Here is a 24,744-nt window from a genome sequence, read left to right on the forward strand (position 1 = left end):
CTGGACATCCTGAACCCCCTCAGACTGCATACATTCCATGAGTATTTTGCCGGTGAAGAGCCACACTTGGCGATGGAGGAAGTACACTGCAGTAGAAGCACATGGGAGATTCCGCTGCAGGCCCGGAGGAAACTTCAGGCACCTCTCAGGTTGATAGTGGTTCCCTTGTTCACTGACTGTGCTTCACGCTCCATATGCAGCCTGGCTGACTAAAGCATAATTTTCTGCCACTGTGTCTGATCTATTCCAAAGGTTATTACCACTTTTTGAATCAGTGGGTACCAACACCTGTAAATGCTCTTCTGTCTCTCTGCCCCCCTGATTAACTTAATAAACTAGAGCCTAAATTGTGTAAATTCAACATGTGATCACTGATTGGTCATCAGCTGTGTCCAGTGGAAACAGAGTGCACAGGATGGGAGAGCACCACAAGGTATTGCAAGTTCAGTGTAAAACTACTTTGAAATGTGGATAGATGGGGAGCAAAACACTCATATTACCTCACATTACTGTTGCTATTAACTTGTTCCCGCTTGGCCATTGTTTGTCTATAGGCCGGGCAGGAACTAGCTAATGGCAACCCTAATTTGAGGGGTTTTACTCCCCATCCATCCACGCTTCAAAGTAGTTTTTACATTGGCTGAACTTGCAATACCTTTGTGGTGCTATATCATTAGAACATTTTTATATATTTTTTTTTTCCTCCAAAAAGCTGCCAACTCAAATCCCACAGGCCAAAGCACAGGTGCTATCTCTAAATCCTATGGTTGATGCCTCACCTTTCTTGGGCTCCTTTCCCCCAACCTTGTACTGCTTGAGATGTCTGTCTGTTCCTCCTATATTTATAAATTACATACACTTCAACAGAACATTTTTTCTATTACTGACTACAGTGAGTTCAGTTGTATCTTTGAGAATTTCCCTCAGGTTCTACTGGCAAATTCCTTTGGGGCAGCCAATGCCTGGTGTCTCCAGTCTAGGTTTCTGGAACCCTAATCCATGCTACGTTTGGAGCTTAGTGCTATAACATGGCCCCCTGTTTTCCCCACGACGTTCAGACCCTGCCCTGAGTTTTGAGTGGCCTTCCCTCTTTGTACTTGGGTCAAAGATCACCAGACTGCCTGTTTTTTATGAACTGTGAAATCTTCCTGTTCTCATCTCCTCAAAAGAACTTGCCTTGGCGCTAGTCAATGTCTTTTATCAACCTAATACTGGAAAAGGTTGACTTGCCTCTGTTCTTAGAACTATCATGCTTTGTTTGTCTCCTCCATGTGGTCTGTAGGCACTTGTCTGCACGTCTCCTCAAATTTCTTTCAATTATTGTGACTGCTGTAGAGACCTTCAACTAGAGATCTCCAAGTCACTGATATTCACCGGTTGGGTGCCCCTCCCCTTTTTCCTCACCTAGTTTGATGACGGGGGGAACCACATTCTAGAAAGTGGAATGAATGCCTAGCCCCCTATGTCTTGACTAGACCTTTTGTATCCTCCTTCTAACATTTTGGCTTTGCACTCCTTGTGCAATTCCTTTTTCAAGACATTCCTCTTTGTCACCATTGCCATTTTCAGTGCTTCTCTGGGGCTTTCTCATGGCCCTTTGCTCATTTAGAGTCCTCCCTTTGTGCTCAAAGGGGGTTCCCCCTTTATAAAGGCCTCTGTAAAAAAAATGAACCTTTTATCTTTCGATTAACCCTAGCAGCTCTAGTTCTGCCTTGACTCCCCCCGGTGTTTTTCCTGGGGGCCTCTTCACTTTCTTACACTTCCTGGAAGCCAGTGCTTTTTGCTTCTTTGGTACCTTTTTATATCGTGTCCTGGGGAAAAGTCGAACTTGCTCCATATTTCCTGACTTGAAAGCATGTCAAACATACAATTTGCCTTATGACTAGGATCAGGAACGTCATCGGTCTCCCATGCATTCCCTTGCCAATTGACCCCTCCTCTATTCCTCAGACAGTTCCTCCTACACCTGGCTGGGTGGTTATTTTGCCTTTCTTTCCAGGGATCCTGCCCATAGGGAATGATTCCCTCTTTTCCTACCTGAGCCTGTTCTTCCAAAGAGGTTTGGATTAATTTTACAACATATAGCATCGGCCCTTCTTAAGGGTCGCAGGGCCACAATCTGTTTCTTGTTCACGTTTTCAAAATCGTTTTTTGACAGGTGGCTGAGCTTCTGCTGATCCTGCTTCAGCTACTAGGTGCTTCTGCTGTCCATTGACCCTTCTTGCTCTTCCTCCTTCCTTATTGCTTGGGGACTTCCTTGGTCTAAAAATCAACTCTTGTGTCCTTGGCTGTATGACTTAAGATAATAGGAATTTTGATATACCTGTAAATTTCACTTGGAGTACAGGACACCAGTCCCTCACCTCTTCATCTGATCTCCTTACTGCTTTCTAAAAAAAAAAAAAAAAAAAAAAAAAAAACCCAAACTATTAACATATAACACACTAAGAATAAACTCCTGTGTTCTGTATTGTACTCTAAGATATGGATTTACAGGTATGGCAAAGTTCCTATTTATGCTTAAGTACATGTAAATAAATTAATATCTATAGTCCGTCCGCAGTTGCACTTTAAACTAAGTAGTGTCAGAATGCTAATGTTTTAAACCAGTAGCTTTTGTTTATTCCTATGTAGGAGCAGCTAAATTTTGCCCAGTATGTGTGCTTCCCGTTACAGTGGTAGAACACAATGGGGAGGATTGTAATATTTATGCAGACTAAAAAATTGCAAACTAAATTGTGTATTTTATCCCAATGTGCATGTGCTTGACACTGCTTAATTATGTGGTGTGTGGTTTTTTTTGTTTTTTTGTTTTTTTACACATTTCAAGGTGTGGAATGTTTTGTTAATTTGACTGCATGTTTTATTTCTGTTTTACATGACCTTTTATAAAATAATTTGGCTTTTAGTACAAGAAAAGTAAGGCACTTTTTTATGCCTGCTTTCCACTTTCATTAAATCCAGACAGGAAAATTTAAAATGGCACTCTCAATTTGGTCAGACCACATTTTAGAAGTCATCAGTCATTTTCTCAAATGAAGTGTATTTATACTGTTGTGTTGCTGGCCGTTACCTCTCGGCTGAGGTTGGTGCAGATTGTCTGACACATTCACAGGTATGCCATCTAGTGTCTACAATCTCTATTTGGAATATTTCAATTAGACGGCAAGTACAATATGTGTGGGGAAAAAACACTTGAAAAATCAGTTGATTACCAAAGTAACGGCACATATTCGAAAGTTCCTGTAAAAGTCCTGTTCACTTTGCTTTTTATTTGTATGCATGTGCTATGATGTTAGTGTACTTATTGTATACATATTGGATTTATTTCTATTATTAGGCTTTAGTTATAGTGCATCATTTTTAGCTAATCCCTTTGCACATCTGAGTCTACATGTGTTCATGCATTAAAGTGTATGTCTAGTCAATGTTTTTCTAATTTTGGATAGTGAGGGGATAGATTATAAGTCATGCTGAGTTTTTACTGCTATCTGTGGTACCGTTGGAGTACTTTACCTTCATTCCTTTACCAGACAAGAAGAAAAAAATCTGCAACAGGAACACACATCAAAAAATTCTAAAAGGTGTTAGCTTTTCTCTGCTCCACTATAGAAAAGCATTTTTGTATACCTCTGTGTTGCTGTTGTAGCGTTCCCCTCACTTTCTGCCTGGTAAAATGTCAGCAGGACAGGAAGTGAGAGAGGATTTTTTTTTTTTTTCTCTGGAAGAGCCCTGGCTAGCAGTACAACTTTGATAGTGATTCTAGCACTTCCCCTATCTATCCAAAACAGAGTTTTGGCTGGACATACTTTTTGTGTTAAATTGTTTCTTCATATAAAGTTTTTTTTTCTCTGTAGGTTTGTTCATTATAGGTCTGACAATACCAGAAAAGTACACATGGTGGTTTTTTTCTGTTCTCTTTGACTTCTAGGGTAGACATAGCACACCTCTGCCTATACAATCTAAGTGTTATTCATAAAAAGAAGTACTTTGATTCAGAACTTGAACTCATCACTTATATAAATGACAACTGGGATCTGTTGCATCCTGGTGAGGTAAGTACGTTGAGTCAGTTTCTTACCTAAAAGTCCTGTACAAATCTTTCCAAGCACGTAGAACAAGGTTTTTCAACCTGGGTTCCATGGAACCCTAGGGTTCTTCCAGAGTTTTCTTTTGTAAAGCTGCTTTCAGACAGATGCGGTACAGTTTGACCGCACTTTGGGAGCAGCACAGTGTACCTGCAGGCTTGGTCTGGGTTCACTGTGTTTTCCAATAGAGATCCATTCGGTCCTACGGTTTCGGTGCGCTTTCTGAAAGTGCACAAAAGATGCTGGAGTTTCTGAATGCGCTCCAAAGCCATAGGACCTAATAGAACTTTATGGGAAAGAGCAGCTAACCCGCACCAAACCCATGGGTACACTGTGCTGCTCCTGCGGTGCGGTCAAACTGCACACCATCAGTCTAAAAGCAGCCTAAGGAGGTAATTCTTCCTAATGACCACCAAGAACATTCTTCCCACTGATCATCACACTAATGTATCATGAGTTGTAGATATAGTAATTTTATCCGGGGTTCCCAAAAAAAGGTTTTTCAAGGATGTTTGAAAAGGTTGAGAACGGCTGATGTAGAATATACAAAATGCCCCAATTTGCAGTGACTAAGTGGTTAGCACTTCACCTGGCAGCCCAAAGGTTATCTATTCAAATTCCAACCACTGAACCTGTGCCCCTGAAGTTCTTCCTGTGGCTGCAAGGGTTTCCTTCAGGTACTGCAGTTCCTTTCCACACTCCAAGGGCATGCTGGTAGGTTAATTGGTTCCTGTCTAAATTGGCCTTAGTATGTATGTGTATGTATGAATGTAAGTTGGGTACCATACATTGAAAGCTGCTTGAGGACAGAGTGATGTGAATGTACAATATATATGTATAGCTCTGCGTAAATTGTTGGAGCTATACAAGTCCCTGTAAATAATACATTTTGGTTAATATTTTTATACTTTAAATTTAGGTTAGTTTGTGTTTCCAATTTTGCAGGCAAATTTGAGAAAACCCCACTGTATGTTTCCCCATTTACACAGTATACCTGTGAAAAAAGGTTTATAAAAATATCTTGGCATTTTTACATTTTTCTTAGGAGAAGGTGTCATGGCTGACTGCAAGAATTTCTGAACATGGGCAAAGTGATTTTGCCCCAATAAAAAGGCAAGGACAGGCTCTGCTTTCTTTCAATAACATACAATAAAGAAGCCCAGCTTCTAAATCGTTAATTTGTTAGGATAGACACTGTTCAACTTGGACCCTAAGATTTGTTTATTGGGAGAGCTAGATGAGAAAATCTATATTCCACATACATATATTGCAGTTCGAGTCCTGTTAATTTCTTGGAAACTCGCAGCCCAGAGATGGCTATCTCCCACACCCACCCCCTTCTCATATGCCATGGAATATGGCTGTCAATGACACCCTAATTGGAGAGAAATTTAGTTTTTCAACAGGGGTTGTCTGAGAAAATTTACAAATATTTTGGATGTGTGGCTAGGCACACCTGGTCTAGCACCATTCCAACTAGTCAGGAACAGAATACTAAGTGGGGGAGTCCCCTCTGGTTTGACATAATGCTCCTGCTCCTTACCTTTATAGCATATTGCCTGTTGAACAGATACGCATGGCCATAGTCCAACACCATCACTATAAATACCCCAAACTTACATCTTACGTCTCTCATTGCATAAGACTTTAGGTGTGCATTGGAGCTGCTCATATGTCAAGTCTACCTCTTAAACATTTATGGCCTGTATTTAATTCGCTGAAAGTAGACACATTGAGGAAGCTTGTTCACCAAAGTTTAGTTTAGTTAAAAAATGTTTTTTTTTTTCTCAAATTTTTATGTTTTATGGTCTATGCTCATGCTATACCCTACAAACCTTATTGTGAACACCTATGTATTTCCAGTTATTCTACATCATTTGGAAGCAGAAATGTTGAGTTTAATCTTTATATTTGCTATTTCATGCCTAGCCGCGTGGGGCAATTTTGCCTAATGCTGTATTGACTTTACCTTTTAGTGTTTGTATATAAATAACTGTGCGTATGTATAGACTGAATTTTTAATTTAAAAAAAAAAAAAGCACTTTATTTAAAAAAAAAAAACCACACTGTTCAGATCTAATTTACATTTGATAATGAGATTTGTCAGCACAGTGCAGACATTTATGGCAAACACAGCTCCCCAGCCCCTCATAGAGTACCAAGTCAAATTTTCAATGCTGAAGTTATCAGAGAAGAGCATCTGAAATGGTAAGCAGCAACTTAATTTTTCAAACATTACATTGTACTACTTGAATGGGGACATGTAACAAATAAAGTAGGTATCATCCCAGTCTGCCTGCAAAAGGGGAAATACACTTAAGGTTACTAATACAAATATTTTCTTTTAAAGTGCTTGTAATCCTCTTGACATGAAATATGAATAAAGCATATCCCTCTATAGTGTGCACTGGTCTCAATCCAGAGCACGAAGTGTAATTTTGTTCCTCTACTGTATGCATGAATCACTTCTGACAAATTTTCCTGACACTAAGGTAAAAAGGGAGAGAACTCAAGCTCAAAGCCTGTGATTGACAGATTAGCTCTATTCCTGTGTGATGAAGAGTGTGTCCCTTCCCTCCACTCTGCTCTCACTGAGATCTAAAGAGTGTGACTTTAGCTCTCTGCCCCCTGCTTTCTGAAAGCTCAGACAAGCTATATGAATTTTGGCCTCTGAACAGATATAGAGAAGACAGTATTGCAGATCAACAGGTACAACTTATGTAGGAGGATATGGAAGGGTTTACCACCACTTTAGAGCTTTTTGTGAGTTTTTAGATTCAACAGCTTTTTGTTATAACTGACCTAAATTATCCCAGTTTAACTATTTTCTCGTCCATTAAGGGACACATTGTAGGGTCATACTCCCACAACTGGACACTGGAAAACAAAGTATCTGTATGCCTAGAATAACCCCTTCTCTACCCAGCGTGCCTCAGGTTTTATGCTAGTATCCAAAAAGGATGGATGTCATTTCTTCAGCTCTGTTTAGCAAAAGTCCTAGCTTTCTTGAATTCAAACTTCTTTTTTTTTTTTTTTCTTAGATTCCTTGCGACGCCACTGCTTGTGCTGGTTTATACATGGCAGCATCCAACCTTTCTTCAGCCTTGGCATGCCATGCCTGGACCCTGCTGGACTGGATGTTGTGGTGAAAGCAAGGAAGTGACTTTCAGCCACAGGGTTTCATGTTGGGTACTTTCCAGCCTGCACTCCGATTAACAAGTTGTGGAACACCTTCTAGGTCCAGAGCCTTTGGCATTGCTGCAGCACTTGCCCTTTCTCTGAAGACTCGCTCTGTGAGGGCCATTTGGGCTGGGCATCAGAAGCTATATTATTTGTACTGCTGGGCAACAGTTTTTATTTTCCTGCTACAGCTGGTTTTCTGCGGAGTGGTTAATGCTGAAGGACTGAGCACTGATGTCAACTTCTGGTTAGATTGTTACATGCAGGAATGCTCTTTCTTCCTGCCATTCAGCATCGAAGAAGCATTGTCTCGATGCTGCTCCTTATTTGTAAGAGAGCTGTGAATCTCCAAACTGTTCCTACTGCCTGTCAGCAGTGACCTTTGGTCACCTACAGCCTTCAGACCCTCATCTTCCACCAGCTGCGTGTGAGTACTTGAGGCCTTGCCTTCTACCCTGAGCTTATTTGCTTGATCATCACATGACCAAAACATGTCTGCATCTAGATACTAAGGCACAGTCGTCCTGCTACAGTTGACCCCAGTTAAAACTAATGTTCTGGTTGCATGTATTCCTGTACCCTCAAAGGGCACTGATGTTTCTAATTGAGAATCCTTTGACCCTGTGGTTTTCGGGTCTACATCATTTGATTCTCTTTTAGCTCCTTCAAGTGAGCCAGGGTCCCCTGCCTTTTTGTCCGATGCCCCTGCTGCAGTCATACAGGGATTTTGTGACCAAATTCAGCCAATTCCTTATGGGTGCTCACGACAGTCTCTGTTAGACTATTTTTGCGGAACTGCAGTCTTCTGCCATTTGCTCAGATGTACAAGAGGCATACATACTACTCTGCACCTGGAGAGTCAGCCTACTGTTATTGGCCTTGGGTGCTTCAGAAACCTTACAGCTACAAGGACCTTTCCACTACACCCACTATTTGTGGTTTTCCACAATGCAGACTGGAAGCACCTTCCAGGGCATTGAAACTGTGCCCCTTTTTTGAGAAGCAATTCGTATTTGCCCACTCTAAATTGGCCAGTGACCCACATTAACAGGAAAACCAACAGGCAAGTACTGGTTTCACTGGTAGGTGCTTCCTTTTACCCTGTCGTGCCTGTGATATTAACTACTTAAGGACCACGCATTGTACATATACACCATCAGTATTAGGTGGGTAATACAAGTTCACGGCAGGAGTAGATCTGAGCTTGGTACCGTTTTCAGCGTGCAATCGACTTTCACAAACAAGCTAAATACCTGATTTACTTGTGTGGGACTGAAAAGGTGATGCATCGCTATGTATACTGTTCTCCGCAGAACCTACAAAGGTGGGTGTCTGCGGGGAGACCAGACAGATTAGTACACATCTGCTGCCTGATCTCTACTCTGGCGAATGAAGCCGGAAATGACTAGGATTTCAGCATTTCCAGTCTGGCCGGAAAAAAAGCTGGCGAAACGCAATCTGTGCTTGATCAGCAAATCTTTAAAAAAAAGAAAAATGTAAGTGGCATATAATTGAGCATTCTAATGAAACACATGCTCCATATCTGGAACTCCACCAAATACTTCAGTAAGTTGGTTTCATCACAGTTTCTTCTACCACTTCTGGGCAATGCATTGTTTCTCCAGAGAATGGAATCTCCTCACGCTTTTCACTGGTGGAACTTTTGCAGATGTCATTATGTCTACTCTTTCATCAAAAGCTGCCCTGTACCTGGATGGAAATCTGTGAAAAATTCCATGCCCCATCTTCTGAATGTTTCCTTTTTTCTACAAATGGAACATTGGATAGCCACTGAACTCAATGATGAGGATCTCACAACGAAGGTCTCACTTTCTGAGCATATCTGCTATCGTACACCTACCGTACACAGGGAAGGTAGGCTTCAAATCTGGTCTACAATGGCTTTTTGCTCTAGTAATATAGCTACATCTGAATGGGCTTTCAAGACCATTGTGAAATGGTACATGGTTCTACCCCAATAAGCACATCTCCACCCGTCCCTCCCTGGCACATGCTTTCATGACTGTTTGGCCTTGGGTCATGTTCTGCTTCCCACATGGTGGAAAGGTACCATGCTCCTTAGGTTTTGGACTGAACTTCTTAAACTCTTAGTCTCTGTGCAGTTGTCCCTTCCATAGAGATTCCTGGTATGCTCTGCTCTAAAATCTACAACCTTGAAATCTCAATTCAAACTAGCAACTGATGTCCTGCTGGTGGTGAAACACAATAGCAGACGCTTGGAAGCAACTGTTTGTCCACTTCAGAGGTCTGTTGCCGGGTCAATGCATTTTCAATAATGAAAAACATACCGGTGTCCCTTTTGGACACACACAGGAAGTTCTTGAAGATGAGGACCACAGGATACAATATGCCCACTCTTAACTGTCCACAGCAAGCTATTTGTCTCTATAGGTATTCCTCTCTATTCTTTTTACCTCCCCACTACAGAGTCTTTTATACTTCTCTTTCTGCTCTCGCCATATGGCAGATCTAATATCTTAATTTGGTTCAGCAGTAGTTCTTGGTTAATAGTTTGCAATTGGCCTGCACTTTTGCCTGGCGTTATACACCACCCTTGCAATACCAGTTTATAATCCAGAATACTTAGTCTCTAGTTTTATTTCGTCAAATTTAGACTTGAGCTCCTTGACTATTATTCTGAAACTTACTGGTGCATTACTTTGATCTAAATGCCTGTACGTCATAATCTGTATTTGGTAAAACTTCAATACAAAAAAAATTACTGAAATTGAAAGTGGCATATAATAAAGACAAATTTTAAAGTCCCTAGTCAAATGCACCAACATTGATTGCATCACACAAATATCTTTGGCGTAAGGACAATACTTCTAGGGTCATCATTCGCTGTTATCACAAAACTGACGATTGGTAAAGGCTTTCAAAGCGTTATGGGCAATTTTGTGCACCATAGTTTTTTTTTTGTTTTTTTTCTTGAGCTTTCATGGCATGCGCATTTTTATTTATATTTTTTTTTATTTTACGTGCTTGCGACTGAACACAACCCCATCTTTTAAATTTTTCCAAAAATCAGGTATTCTGTTTATGTGCACTAAAATTCATTTTGGTGTATTTACCTAAAATATCAATTTAGTAGACATTTTGAGCAAATCTAGTGCAAAATAAAAAAAAAATGCAACTACTATTTATTTTAATTGTGCAGGGCTGTCAGAGTGTGTAAACATTTTGGAAAAAAAATTGTTCTGGTTCCGGAGTGGTGGATCTGTCAAACTGTGGCAGAATGAGTTAAATCCCTAAAGACAGCCCTCCTTCAGGCGATATATGGCTGTTAGAGCATTTGAAACCGGTATGTAGAGCACCATGCTTCAGTTGTGCTTGCTTGTTAGAAGCATCTAAACTTGTTTGGTATGGGTTGATGGTCCATACAAATATGCAGAGCTGTCTCACTGAGGTGCTGGGAGACAGATGCTGTAAACAGGAAGTACCTGACTGGCTTGATCTTGATACGCTGTCTCTTCAGACCTATCCTTGACATGTCGTCATCATCATCATTATCCTCATAATCATCCATCCATATCACTGTAAGCCTGAGCATAAGAAGGCCAAGAAAGTGCTGACAGAATACTTCTAGAGTAGATTCATTTAGGCCCTCTGCTTCTCAAGCAGCCTGCAAGGCTGAAAGCAAGAAGCTTACTCAGTACTCAGTGGAGCCTTCAGCGAAAAGGTGCGCACCCCACACTTTCCAAAATAGGGGGCTGATTCATTAATCCCATTGGGCATTCAGGTGCAGAGTGCCCCTTTTTTAGGTCCTCCAGGATACCGCCTTACCTTCAGCACTCTCTTCAGCTACATACCTTTTTTCTACCTAATGCCACTGCACGGATTAACAGATCTTGCCCCCGTTTTGGGTTCTCAACTTACAGCTATGACTCTATTTCCTGTGTCTTTAACCTAAGGAGCGGTGTCTTATCCTGCCCACCACCCTTTTTCGCCTCTGAAAAATCTTCTTTCCTTGTGGCATGTAAGGTGGTGTCATTCCTTTTTTCTAGATGGACTTGCCTGGTCAACTTGGGGTTGACTTTAGAGGCAACAATGAGGATTCAGAATCATGTTTGGGTGGAAGACTGCTAAACACCTTGTTCTTCTCAGTGTGGGCTCCTATATCTTTGATGGTGTCTTTTCCTGGCATCCCCATTGTGGGACACTAAGACCTCATGTAAAGAAAGATGTCACCATGGGCCGGGAGGATGACTTGTCGAGGGGCTATATGTCTGCAAGATCTGACTGGGTTTTGCTTTGCCCAGTTTCAGTGTTGGAAACTACATGTGGGTAGTGTTAACCAGCAGACCTGTGTTGAAGGGGTTTACAGCAGGGTTGCCATCAGACAGTGAGTTATAGGTCTCCTCTCTTGCAGGAGAATGAAATGATAAATGATCTTCTTCTAAGAGGCACACCATTTCTTCTATCTCCACTTGGTCCACCTCAACCTCTTATGTTGTTGTGGGTCTAGTTCCTGAGCAGATCTGTTACCAGTACCATGGGTCTCAGTCTTACTCATGCTGATCCACTTAAGGTCTATCCTCTGGAAACCTGTTGTTCTTTCCCAACTTTCGCTTATGGACATGGAGTTTCACACACCTAAGGTGCACTGCAGACCTTACAGTACATTTCAGGCAAAGTATGTCGAAGGAGGGCCTTGTGTGTCGCTGGGCTACTTGCAGGCAAAACAAACTGGTCTTCTGTTGCAGATATCTGTGGGATCTGTCCACCTGGGTTTATGTCCCTGACTATGGCTGATCTGCAGATGCCTAACAAGGCCTTTCTGGCACTGTTCCTACTTCTGGATTCACTCGGGTGAATTTTATTTCACTGTATTGAAGAGTCTTGTCCCTTGTTTCATAGATGCTGCTGCTTTTTTATTGAATTGGGAGTTTGGAGCATTCTTAGGACTGATCGGAGGGGGGGAAAGAGGGGAAAAAAAAAAAAAAAAAGCTTCCCCTATCCACACACATGTATGAAAGACCAGCTGTCACAAGTATAAAGGCACACTTCTACACACTGGGAAAGTTAATGTACTTATGTAAATATATATATTTTTTTCTCCATTCATAAAGGTTTTAAACTCTTGATATACCAGTCTCAAAAAGGTACATTTCAGAGGTGTCGCTGGCTGCCAATAAATTGATTTGGCTTGGTAGATAAATAACACAATCTTTGGTAGTAATAGAACTATTTTGTTGCTATCTCTTTAGTGCCTTCTAGAACATTTCTGTATTTAAGAAAAACCTGTTACTTTCATGGAAAATAAGTCTTTATGCCACAACTTTTTAATTTTTTTTTTTTTTTTAAGCTGGCAGACACACCCAAAGCAGAACGATATGAACGGATCCTGGATGCATTAAATGAGAATAAGACCATGTAAGCTGAAATTGTTTGTTTTTAGCTTTTGCCTGTGCAGTATACATTTTTTTTCATCGCAGAAAAGAAGACAGATGTCACGTGTAACCCCTCCTTTATGCTGTCATTAATAAAAAGTTTGTTTTTAGAGTTTTGTAATTCTTAATCAAAATATTTTGTTGAACCAAGGAAGTCCATCTTTTTCCAAAATGGATATGGCTTTTGTGTTGTAGCAGTGTTTAACCATTTCAATACAGGGCACTTTTACCCCCTTCCTGCCCAGGCCATTTTTCAGGTTTCAGTGCTCTCACACTTTGAATGACAATTGCGCGGTCATACAACATTATACCCAAACTTAAATTTTATCATTTTCTTCACACAACTAGAGCTTTCTTTTGGTGGTATTTAATCACCACTGGGATTTTTATTTTTTGCTAAATTAACAAAAATGACTGAAAATTGTGGAAAAAAAACACGCTTTTCTTTGTTTCTGTTATAAAAGTTTGCAAATAAATAATTGTTCTTCGTAAATTTAGGCCAAGATGTATTCTGCTACATGTCTTTGGTGAAAATAACCCAAATTAGGATGTATTATTTAGTTTGTAGGAAAGTTGCAGAGTTCACAAACTATGGTATAGATCTGAAAATTGATCAATCCTGAAGTACTGATGGCCAATCTAATTTCTTGAGGTCCAAGAATGTCAGAACAGTACAGATATCCCCTAATGACCCCTTTTTGCAAAGTAGACAGTCCGACGTATTTCATAAGAGGCATGGCGAGTTTTTTGAAGTTTTTATTTTTTTGTCATAATTTTTCAGAAAATTAAAAAAATTATTTTATATTTTTTTTTAACACAATTTGCTTATAGCAAAGAATTACTTTGCTATAAGCAAGCATTTAACTGAAATGACATCGATTCATTCAGGTTCTTTTTTTTTTTTTGTGCTTAGCTGTGATTTGGCCATGGCTAATCACATGACACAGCTGGGCTGTGATTGGCCCAGCTTGTGCATGTGATCGCTGTGACCAATCACAGCTAGACACACTAGTATACAATGGATGGCATGAATAAAGCCATCTATTGTATACAACTGTCATGTGACCTGCTGTAATTAGTCACAGCAGGTCACATGATACCGGCAATGGGGCCGGTACTCAGATCTGTCATCGGCCGTGTCCAAGGTACACGGCCGGCAACAGATTGCGCAGTTCTGCAGGCGTGCAAACTGCGCATGCCTGGGAGGACGCCATATGGCGTCCACCCGGAACGCTGAGGGATTTTGCCGGCCGCCAAACGGCCATTGGCTGGGCGGCAAAAGGTTAAAGGGGTATACTGTTAAGGATTTAAATTGGTGAAAATGGGGGTCAGCAGCTTCGACTACTGTAGCTGTTGACTTTTAATAAAGGTACATTTACCTGTCTAAGGATCCAGCGCCATTCTCATCCGGACTGGTTCTTCACCAGTCTTCGGTCGCCAGTGCTGGCATTTTTATTGTGGGAACCTGGCTGTGACTTCTTGTGGCTTCCCACCATGTATGCATGAGCCTTGATATGGTAATGGTCCCACAGAGTCATGGGACCTGTGACATGTCCGAAGAGGTTGCTGGCTAGGAGGAAAGGGGCCAAACGTCCGGTGAAGGTGATCTGACCGAAAGTGGGAACGTGCATGTACCAAAACTAAGGTACCTGCTCCCACTCCGAAAAAAAGCCATCCATACTCAAAAGTAGCAAATAAAACCCTTCCCAATGGTTGCTGGTGGACTTTAAAAGTTGTTCTAAAGCCAAAAGGTTTTTATTTTTTTATTTTAATACATTACTTGCATTAAGGTATAAAAAAGTCCACTAATTGTTCCCCCCTTCAGCCTTCCCCCTGGACACCACCCCACCCCACCCCTGAGCTTTGTATCAATCCAGCGCTGGTTCTCTTTCCCCTTACAGGTTCAGAGACCGCAGTAGGAGCCATTGGCCTTTACAAATGGCTCTCACAGCATGTCGTGCTAGAATTACACAGTGAGTGCACTCCCAGCAGACAATCTTGTGCTTCCATGAGTACTTGTGTGGCGACAGACCTTAAATTCCACTTTTCCTGCCAATGCATATGTGCGTTGTGTTTTTGGGAATAGGTTAAAAATATTGGCAGATATTTTGTCCTCATTGGATACAGTTTACATCACTTCTGCAGATTTATGTTAAATATGTTTTGCTGCACAGGTTTATGTCTGGGAAAGAAATCAAGAAAAAGAAACATTTGTTTGGTCTCAGAATTCGAGTCCCTCCTGTTCCTCCAAATGCTGCTGTGAAACTGGAGAAAGAAGAGAGCACATCACATGAATTCAAGATTAAAGGCAGAAAGTCCTCAAAGCTTCATCCGGTTACAAAGTAAGTAGTAGCAATATCTTTTAACATTCATCTGTGCTTTCTGCTTACAAACCACATACCTTAATGACATTCCCCTCTCCCAGTTCTCCAAGTAGAGATGGAGTGGAGCTGCTCATGCGAACTGAATGATGTAGAAACTGTGCTGGGCTTGATTTTTAGACCAGCATTCATTATGCACTTTGAAGTGTGGAAGTACAGTGAGAAATTTATACCCATCTATAAAGTAATGTATAAACTTCAAAACCTAAAACATTTTTACTTTGAAAAAGTATAACCTAATGAATTATACAACACTACTGTATGTCTGCTTCCAGGTAATGCTTTACTTTGGTAAAGGCTGTCTTGGCACATATGGGACATTTTCCATGGGTATTATGTGTGTAAAGTGCAGAATCTGTTCCCACTTTCCATTAGTAGGAATACAAATTGTACATTTGCCCCAGTTTTTGCATTTTTTAAAATGTTTTTAAGATGCAAGCATGCTTAGCTTTGCATGATGGTAGCAGAAAATTGCACAGAGTAGGATAAATGTAAGCCTGCATCTGTGGGTAGCAAATTGTGGATAACAAACTATAAGCTCTGAACAAGTAGTTGTGACTGTCTGGCTTTTGTCATTTTTCTTCTTTATTCTAGAGAAGAAAATAATGGAGAAGTGAAGAAGAGGAAACCAGTAGGTCGTCCACCAGGTTCACATAGGAGAAAGATCTTACAAAATGACACTCTCGATGCTGCATCGGTAATCAGAAACCTATATGTTTAGCTCATAGGTGGCAGCAAAGATACTTATAGGTGGTAGGCTTCAAACCTGAGTGACAAAATATATTTCTAATACAGAAACCTTTTCATAGTATCATTTATAAGTATGCTAATGCTTTGGCTTTCCCTTATTGGTTTTGTGGGAGTCGGTAATAGTCAGAAACAAAGAAAATTTCTGAAAGTAAAAGTTTATTTTACAGTCCACACATAATGTATGTGCCAAAATACTAATAAAGTAATCGGAATGCATAGATTTAGCATATATTGTTTAATACCTATGTATAATTTATACACTCACTAGCCACTTAATTAGGTACACCGTGCTAGTGCCAAGAAAATATCCCCCACACCACCACAAGCTTGTATCGTTGATGCAAGCCAGTGTGGATCAATGCTTTCAGGTTTACACAAAATTTTGACCCTGCCATCTGAATGTCACAGCAACCAGTCTGCCCATTCTCCTCTGACTTCAACAAGGTGTGTGTGTGTGTGTGTGTGTGTGTGTGTGTGTGTGTGTGTGTGTGTGTGTGTGTGTGTGTGTGTGTGTGTGTGTGTGTGTGTGTGTGTGTGTGTGTGTGTGTGTGTGTGTGTGTGTGTGTGTGTGTGTCCGAATTTGTTTTTTTGCCTGAGTTCAGTGGTTCAAGCTTAAATATACAGACAGCTAAATGAATTAGGAGATTCTGAGATTGACTTGGCCAGGTTGTCTAGGTTCACACTTATGCATTTTGCAGTGCATTTTCAGATTTGCAGAAAAGCACTACAGTCCGTTTAACATGATTTCCTATGGGTCACATTTTCTACCGGTGCGTTTTTTGGAAAGGGTCAGGGACTTTATCCACAGCAGATTGTGTATTTGGTTCTTTAGACTTGATGTAAATTCCTTTTTGGTGCGTTTCCTGCATGATTCCAGACCGATCCTAGCCACATTAACACATCCTAAAAACGCAAAATGCATCAAAAACTGATCCAAAACGTGTGTGAAAAAATGCAAACTGCACCACAAAATGCTCCAGAAAAACGCATCTGCGCAACCTGCATAGGTGTGAGCTTAGCCTTAGAGAGTCCAACAGCTTCAGCACTTTCTTAGGGAACCAATAATGCTCTGTAATGTATTGGTTAAAATGTATACATTTTAAAATTGACTAAAAGCCATTACAGTCGCCTTTTAACTTTTAATGTAGAACTAAAGGTAAAACATTTTATTGTTTATTTTGGATAGCGTAATTGAGGTTTATAAACCCTGTCAGGTTTTTAATTTTTTTTTTTTTTTTTTTTGTTGTCTGCATCCCATTGGGAAGATTCCCCTTCACTTCTTGACCCATAGTCAAAATAGGAAGTGAAAGGAAATCCTTCAAAGTGAGGCAGTCCCTAGTTGTAAGGAAAATCTTCCGATCTGTACTCCTAGTTTTGGTGACATTACTGTTCTGTTATGTAGACAACGCAGAATTTGGGACTTTCCTTTTCACTTTCAGTGATCATAATGTAACAAATAGAGAGTGTGAATCTACCTAATGGGGGCACAGGCAGCAAAAAGATGATATATTTTAACACCTCTCCTGTTTATCCAAACAAAAAAAAATGCCTTTTATTATCCTTTAACTCTGTCACTTGAAATATGAGTAACTTTTTAATTCTTCTTCCGTTTTGTTATTAGAAAATGGAAACCGATTCAGTGTTGGAGAAGAATTCCACATTGGAGTCATCCGATAATAAAAAGTAAGAACCGTTTTTGTTTCCTTTTTTGTTCTTGCTAAGGATGTTCTTCAGTTTTTTTTTTTTTTTTTTTTTTATTTTAATCTGTCTTGCAGAAAAGCTGAGGTCACCACTATCTCTGTTAATACCGATGTGGAGTCCAATGGTGCTGCAAGTTCTAAAGAAACTACCTCAACCATCCTTTCCAGGTATGTGGAAATCCATTAATACTGATTTTCAGAAGTACTCTCCTGTATGAAACCTGTTTTGTTCCCTAAAGCTGGGTACACACAGGCTGAAGATCAGCAGAAAAGTGTCGGTTCGGCAGGAACCAGCCAACTTTTGGCCTGTGTTTACACCTGTTCAAATGAAGCCGGTTTCATTACTGACTTCTGTAGAATGAGCAGGCTGGAAAACCATGTATACCCAGTAACCGTGAAGCGCTCCTTACTATTAGTAAAAAAATGTCCAAATATATTCTCAGAAGTTGCACATACACAACAATGCTCATAAATTACACTATTATTATATATCATGTGCACTAAATAAATGGGGGGGGGGGGGGTGAAAAATGTCCAATATATCATCCAATTTGGTTTTAAGTGTCCAGAAAAAGAAAAAGCAGCCACCACAGTTAATGTGCCTCCAATAAAGGTAAAGCTTCCACCATGGACTACCTGCAAAGAATATCACACATGTGCTCAAACAGGTGTTTCCTCCACGGATGCGGTGAACCCCTTTAAAATAATCAAGGTGGTCAGAAGCACTTTTAATCACAAAAAAGGCAACAGGTCAGCAGCACCCAGGTCACATCTCCATATTCCATAGCTCTTGCACAAATATATGCAAAGGAGATTCAATAGTGTAGCATTGCCGGTGACTTTTTAATTAAACAAAAAAAAGAGTAACACTCGAACTGTGCAGAGACACATGCAAGTGCCTGTTCACAGCAGCATATACACAGTGTAGCTCTGTTGGCTCAGCGAGATGGTGCCTTTAAGAAAGCTTGTAGGGGCAATATGAGTGTCAGAACAAAGGGGTGGGTGATTGCTGGACTAACATCGCATAGTTAGTACAACAACCTTGTTCAGCCCACTGGGTTGAATGAAAAAACTTTGTGTACCCAGCATTAGCTACGCATGCGTTAGGTTTATTGTGAATTTGAACATTGGTGTCTGAAAAAGAGCAATTCTTTTTAGCCCATGTGCGTTTTTTAGGTGTGGTACAAAATAAAAATCCTGCTTGCCACATATTGATGCGCTTTCACGAAACCAAATCGATATGCACCTAAAAGGCAGCACACCTAAACCTCATATGTGAACCAGGCGTTAAAGTGCTTCATATATAGGCCCTATAATAATCCATTTTGTACACACATAATACAGTATGTTGGACTCTAATATTCAGGGTTTCAGAAATTGTTACATTTATTTCAAAACGTTTTAGTAGTTCCTGCATTATTGAATTGTTTACACTGAGTTATATTTAAAGAAATCTTGTGTAAGGAACGAAAAGGTGTACAAGCAGTAATTTATCTGTGCTAATAGCACTAGTGTAAATTGTGGCACACAAGCTAATCCTTATCCAGGGTTTTAAAAGATACGTTCAGTTTTGTAACATGTAACTTGTGTTACCTTACCTGACAGCAGGAGGGGGATGTTGTTCCCACACCCACTGTCAAAATGTAAAAAACTGTGGCTGTGCGGGGCTCTGCCCACACAGCCGCATCATTCATTCACAGAAGTCTGTGAATGAATAACTACAAGTCCTGTCTACCACTGCGGCAGACTGCTTGTGGTTTTCAATGAACTGCGAGGTCACATGTGAGCACTCCCGTAGTTCGACACTTCTTGCACTTCAGTAACTGTCTGCAGGAGCCTGGCATTTCATCTGCGATCCACTGATTGTGGGTGCAATGCTTTTGCAGGCTGCAGTGTGAAATTTTTTTTCCCCTACAAAATTTACGTGCATTTATTTATTTTTTTGTTACAAAATATGAACTTGGACTTTAAAAAGGCTCTGAAATAAAGTTTAAAAACTGGTGCCTGGCTTTTGCAGTAACTTTCAATCCTCCCTTGTCAACACTATTTACTCGTTCCCACACTTTTTACTGGTCAATGAAGGCAGTCCATCATTTTGATGTGCAAATTAGAATTTATAAGAGGGGGGGAGTTGGCATGCAGCATCAACCCCACCAAAATATTTCAAAGCGCTACATATCAAGAAAAAACTGATATTTGGCCAAAGCGAGGGGACTGAAGGCTTAGGCAATTGTGTGAAGGTGCCTGGTGTGAGTTTGGCCAGTCCAGGTTGGGTTAATTTACACATTGCTTTGGCAGAATAAGAATTCTCTGTAGCAGCACATGGCAAAGCAAACAGGCTTACTTTAATGTGTTATCCCCAGCAGTGCATACACTTGTCCCCCAACTTCTCTGTTCAGCTGCCAGAAGCAAAAGAAAAAAAAATTCCTAGTGCTCTTGAGTATCAAGCTCCAGCAGCCATTTATTAATGGGGCAATGCTGAGCCAGCTCTGCCTAGTCTATGCCTGGCAAGGTCTATGTATAAAACCTTCAGTCACCTTCCCCAGAGTAGTAAAGTGTTAAGCTGGGTACACACTGTAAGAAAATCAGAAGAAAAATTCCTTATTCAGAGCGATCATTCCATTTTTGTATAGTGAGTACACAAATTTGACATCCGATTCAGGCTTTCCAAATGAAAATTTCATATAATGCGTACTGCTTTTGCACAATAAAAATCTGACACTGAAGAATGCACACAACAATAATATTCTACACTACCACTTTTCTACATCAAACAAAAAAAGCCTTTTTTTTCCTGAGAATTTCTGTGCAATTCGTACCATCCCCGGGTTTGACTTGGTGTGAAACATCAAGCTTTACCATAATGACACTGAACTAATACAAATGTTCGACATTGATTAAACAGTTTTATATATAAAAACACACACACGCATACGTACACACACACACGATCATGTGTAAAAAACAAATAAAAATGTAATTTCTTCATGCATAGGCTGTCAGTACATCAGAACCGATCAATTTTCATATATACACCATAGTTTGTAGCGCTATACAAATCAATAATTGTACAGTTATTATTTTTTTTTTTTTTTTACCAAAGACATAGCAGAATTCATTATGGCCTAAATTTATTATAAAATTCGATTAGTAAAAAATCTTGTTTTCCAAATTTTGCGTTTAAAAATAAAGATATCAATTTTATTTGGGTACAGTGTTGCATGACAAAGCGATTGGCAATTTAAATTAGCGCAGTTCTAAATAAGAAAGAATGGTCTGGTCATAAAGAGGATAAAACCTTCTGGAGGTCAAGTGGTTAATTTGTGGTTTTTGAAAAAAATACTGCATTGTAGCCCTAGATGGTGCTGACTATCACAAGAGATAATTGTTACAAACCATATAGCAAACATTAGAGGTGCCTATGCAAATAGTTCTTTCCACACATTGAATGTTTTATACTATATGCATTAAATTTTAAGCTTTACTATTCCATTATGATACATAAAAGTCATACGTGATGTCCTTCGAGTCAGAAGGGGTTGATTTATATTTTGGATATACATTTAAGGCTACACAGATTGTCAAAATTGCACTAGAAAGAAATTGCATGAAAGTTTCTTCCCAATTTTAAAACCAGAAAAAGGAAAACTTATGAAAGCATACTTCTTAAACTTGTACTGTATTGGTTCTGTGCTTCACGGTCCGTTTTTAGATACATATTCCTTTTGGGTTTCGAGTTATGACTTCATCTTTTATCACAAATAAAATAAATAGTTATGTCCCATACCGTGCAGGCTTCTGGTCCTGTACGGTCTAAACTGTAGGATTGCCCAATCCTCCTTTTCCTTGAACTTCGGGCATGCAGGGGATTATTGTCTTTGGGTCTCTGAGAAGAGTTCTGTAGAAAAAGCTCTTGACAGGGACCCGCTCCCCTCTTTCTATTGAGAACATAAGCTGTTCTGCTTGTAACATAATCTTTGAATGGGAAGAGAATCCCCCTCAATCTACTAAAGTGTTACTGGCAAGGAAAGCATTGAGAGAGCTATTGCAGTAAGAGGGCAGGAACTTTTTTTTTTCTATTGAATTCAGCCTGGAGGGAGACCCAAAGCTATTAACCCCCTGCATGCCTGAAATTCAGAGACAGGAAGAGGATGAGGCATCTCTGCAGTGAAGATTTCTACTGGATCCAACAGCCTACAAGATGTTGGATATACATAATTACAGGTTAGCTACTGAATTCGTAAACCTAAAAATAATTTTTAACTTCACACTGATCTGTTTTTCACTTCCACTTTTGCATCAAAAAAAGGCAGAAGAAAAAAAACGTGTGACCTTGTATTCCTATGAAAAATGCATCAGACCTGCAATGGATCAGTATGAAGAGTTACAAAGTCCTGCTCACTGCATTTTTGGTGCACCAAAATCACACCTCCCCATTGAAATAAATGGAAAACACACCAGCAGTGCATTTTTGGTGTGCTTTTTCAATCGCAGGTCATGTTAAAAAATGCACCTCAAACGGATCAGTGTGAAAGTAGCTTTAAATTCATCTTTGTTTGGTGCTGCCATGTCCTTTGTGTCTATACCATTTCTTTTTGCTTTTTGGTCTAGTCCTCAGTCAGACTTGAGAAGAGTGACGCGCACAGGGAGGTCGTGGTCTACTACCATACCGCCACCCAGAAAAAGGGGTCGCCATCCACGGAAAGCTCTCCAGGTTCACAATTCTGAGATAGGAAGAAACGATGAAAGCAAGGAGGATTCTCAGCTTGCTGCTGTCAACACAGATCTAGTTAAAAATGTCACAGATCATGACTTGCAGCTCCACCATTTGAAGAATTCCATTACCAACTACTTTGGCGCTGCTGGGAGGATAGCATGTGGGGAAAAGTACCGCATATTGGCTCGTCGAGTCACACTTGATGGAAAGGTTCAATATCTTGTGGAGTGGGATGGAGCTACAGCCTCCTGACCACTGTGCTGGACAGCTACTTGTACTTCATATTCAGATTCCTTGAAGTGGAAATAAGTTATTTTTGTTCACCCTGTTCACTGCCAAAGTGCCTGCAATACTTCTGGTAGCAAATAGGTGCTGGAATAGAGAAAATAAGGGTTTATTTTTCATACAATACAAGCTTTTCCCAGTGATCATAAAAGATGACATTGCTTTAACCAAATATCTGCAGTAGTGCACATTTCTGGCAATGGTATGAATTTAACAGTATTTGTAATCGAGCATTAACATTTAGTATAATATGGTATTTATGTGTATCCCCTTTGCTGCAAGGGAACTCTGCATTGTCAAGTTGCTGCTCTTCAGAGAAAAATAAAATCTAAACAGGAAGTGGACTCTAAGCTTTAGACATATACGGTAAAATCAAGCCTGCATGTCCCTACCTAGCAACACTGTTATTCTTACAGGTTTACTAGGTTTTGGTGGATTTGATCCAGCCAACAGTTGCCGTTCTAGCAGGTTGCAGTACTGCATAAATCTGGGTACATCCCAGCAACTGAAAAAAACAACTGAAGAACTGGGGAGGAGCTCGCTGTACTAACTATCCGCGCTGTTGTGTTCTGACAGGGGGACTGAACCCCCCCAGGCCCCCCCCCCCCCAGGCAGAACACACCAGTCAGCATTGGCCCCAAACCCCCCCCCCCTCCCCCAGCAAGAACACACCGGTCAGCACTGGCAGCCAATCAGGTGCTGTGGTTTTTTTGCTTCGGCTTTTTTTTTTTTCCCATTCCCATTCGACAGAAGCCAGCCATTCGACCAGCTTCTGTCAGACAGATGGATGTACACACGGGTCGAATGTTGGTCAGTTTCTTTTAAACCGACCAATATTCAGCCTGTGTGTACAGGGCTTTAAGTATTTGACAATACTTGTATTGGTCAGGTGTGGAAGTATGGGGGTGGATCTCTTAACTTTTGCTTTATGGATGGGTCTCAAGCAGGGGTTCACTTCTGAAAGAAAACCATACTTTTTAAAAGCTTCATTATCTCCAGCCTCTGTTAATTTAAATACAAAGTTTGAACTGATTACTATGTGCTTGGCTATTCTCTTTTGTTGAACGGTTTAATTATGGTTGTTATCTAAAGAAAAGGATGTAGCTCTTACTATAACTGGTTGAATGAGCATGATTATATTGATATAGAGTGCGTTTGAAAAAGTATTCATACTCCTTGAAATTTTCCACGTTTTTGTCATGTTACAACCAAAAAGGCAAATGTATTGTGATCTTATGTGATAGACGAATACAAAGTGGCACATAATTGTGAAGTGGAAAAAAAAATGAGAAATGTTTTTTTACAAATATGTGAAACGTGTGGCGTGCATTTGTGTTCAGCCCCCTTGAGTCGATACTTTGTAGAACTTCCTTTTTGCTGCAATTACAGCTACAAGTCTTTTTGGGGATGTCTCTACCAGCTTTGGCACATCTAAAGAGTGACATTTTTGCCCATTCTTCATTCAATCTGACAGAGCTTGAGTGATTTTGCAAAGGAGAGTGTCTGTTAACAGCAATTTTCAAGTCTTGCCACAGATTCTCAATTAGAATGGCCCAGTCAAAGTCCAGACCTAAATCCAACACATGAATATGCTTTGATCTAAACCATTTCATTGTTGCTCTGGCTGTATGTTTAGGGTCTATGTCCTGCTGAAACCTCTGCCCCAGTCTCAAGTCTTTAGCAGACTTGAACAGATTTTCTTCTAAGATTGCCCTGTGTCTGGCTCTATCCATCTTACCAGCTTCCCTGTCCCTGCTGAAGAAAAGCGTCCCTACAACACGATGCTGCCACCACCATGTTTCACGGTGGGGATGGTATGTTCAGGGTGATGTGCAGTGTGGGCCAAAAAGTTCAATTTTGGTCTCCTCTGACCAGAGCACCTTTTTCTACATGTTAGCTGTGTCCCCCACATGGCTTCTGATTAATGCTCTCCTTGCCCAGCCTGTCAGTTTATGTAGATGGCCATGTCTTGGTAAGCTTGCAGTTGTGCCATACTCCTTTTTCCATTTTCAGATGATGGATTGAACAGTGCTCCGTGAGATTTTGAAAGCTTGGGATATTTATTTATTTTTATAACCTAACCCTACTTTAAACTTTACAACTTTATCCCTGACCTGCCTGGTGTGTTCCTTGGCCTTCATGATGCTGTTTGTTCACTAATGTTCTCTAACAAACCTCTGAGGGCTTCACAGAACAGCTGTATTTATGCTGAGATTACATGACGCACAG

At 40.4% G+C, this 24,744-nt stretch overlaps 1 protein-coding gene across 1 annotated transcript in view; it reads left to right on the plus strand.

Moving 5' to 3' along the window:
* Positions 1 to 23,547, plus strand: part of MTF2 (metal response element binding transcription factor 2) — a 50,242-nt gene extending 26,695 nt beyond the window's left edge. Inside the window, exons 9-15 of the mRNA XM_089668954.1 lie at positions 3,932 to 4,055; positions 12,598 to 12,665; positions 14,857 to 15,024; positions 15,658 to 15,760; positions 17,435 to 17,496; positions 17,589 to 17,681; positions 22,125 to 23,547. Coding sequence (XP_089525080.1) covers positions 3,932 to 4,055; positions 12,598 to 12,665; positions 14,857 to 15,024; positions 15,658 to 15,760; positions 17,435 to 17,496; positions 17,589 to 17,681; positions 22,125 to 22,482 — 976 coding nt within the window. The 3' untranslated portion in view covers positions 22,483 to 23,547. The remainder of the gene's footprint in view (positions 1 to 3,931; positions 4,056 to 12,597; positions 12,666 to 14,856; positions 15,025 to 15,657; positions 15,761 to 17,434; positions 17,497 to 17,588; positions 17,682 to 22,124) is intronic.
* The last annotated feature ends 1,197 nt before the right edge of the window (positions 23,548 to 24,744 follow it).

The sequence above is a fragment of the Staurois parvus genome, unplaced genomic scaffold, assembly GCF_062004578.1.
Source record: "Staurois parvus isolate SC_StPar_1 unplaced genomic scaffold, SC_StPar_1.0 ptg000066l, whole genome shotgun sequence".
NCBI classification, from domain to species: Eukaryota; Metazoa; Chordata; class Amphibia; order Anura; family Ranidae; genus Staurois; species Staurois parvus.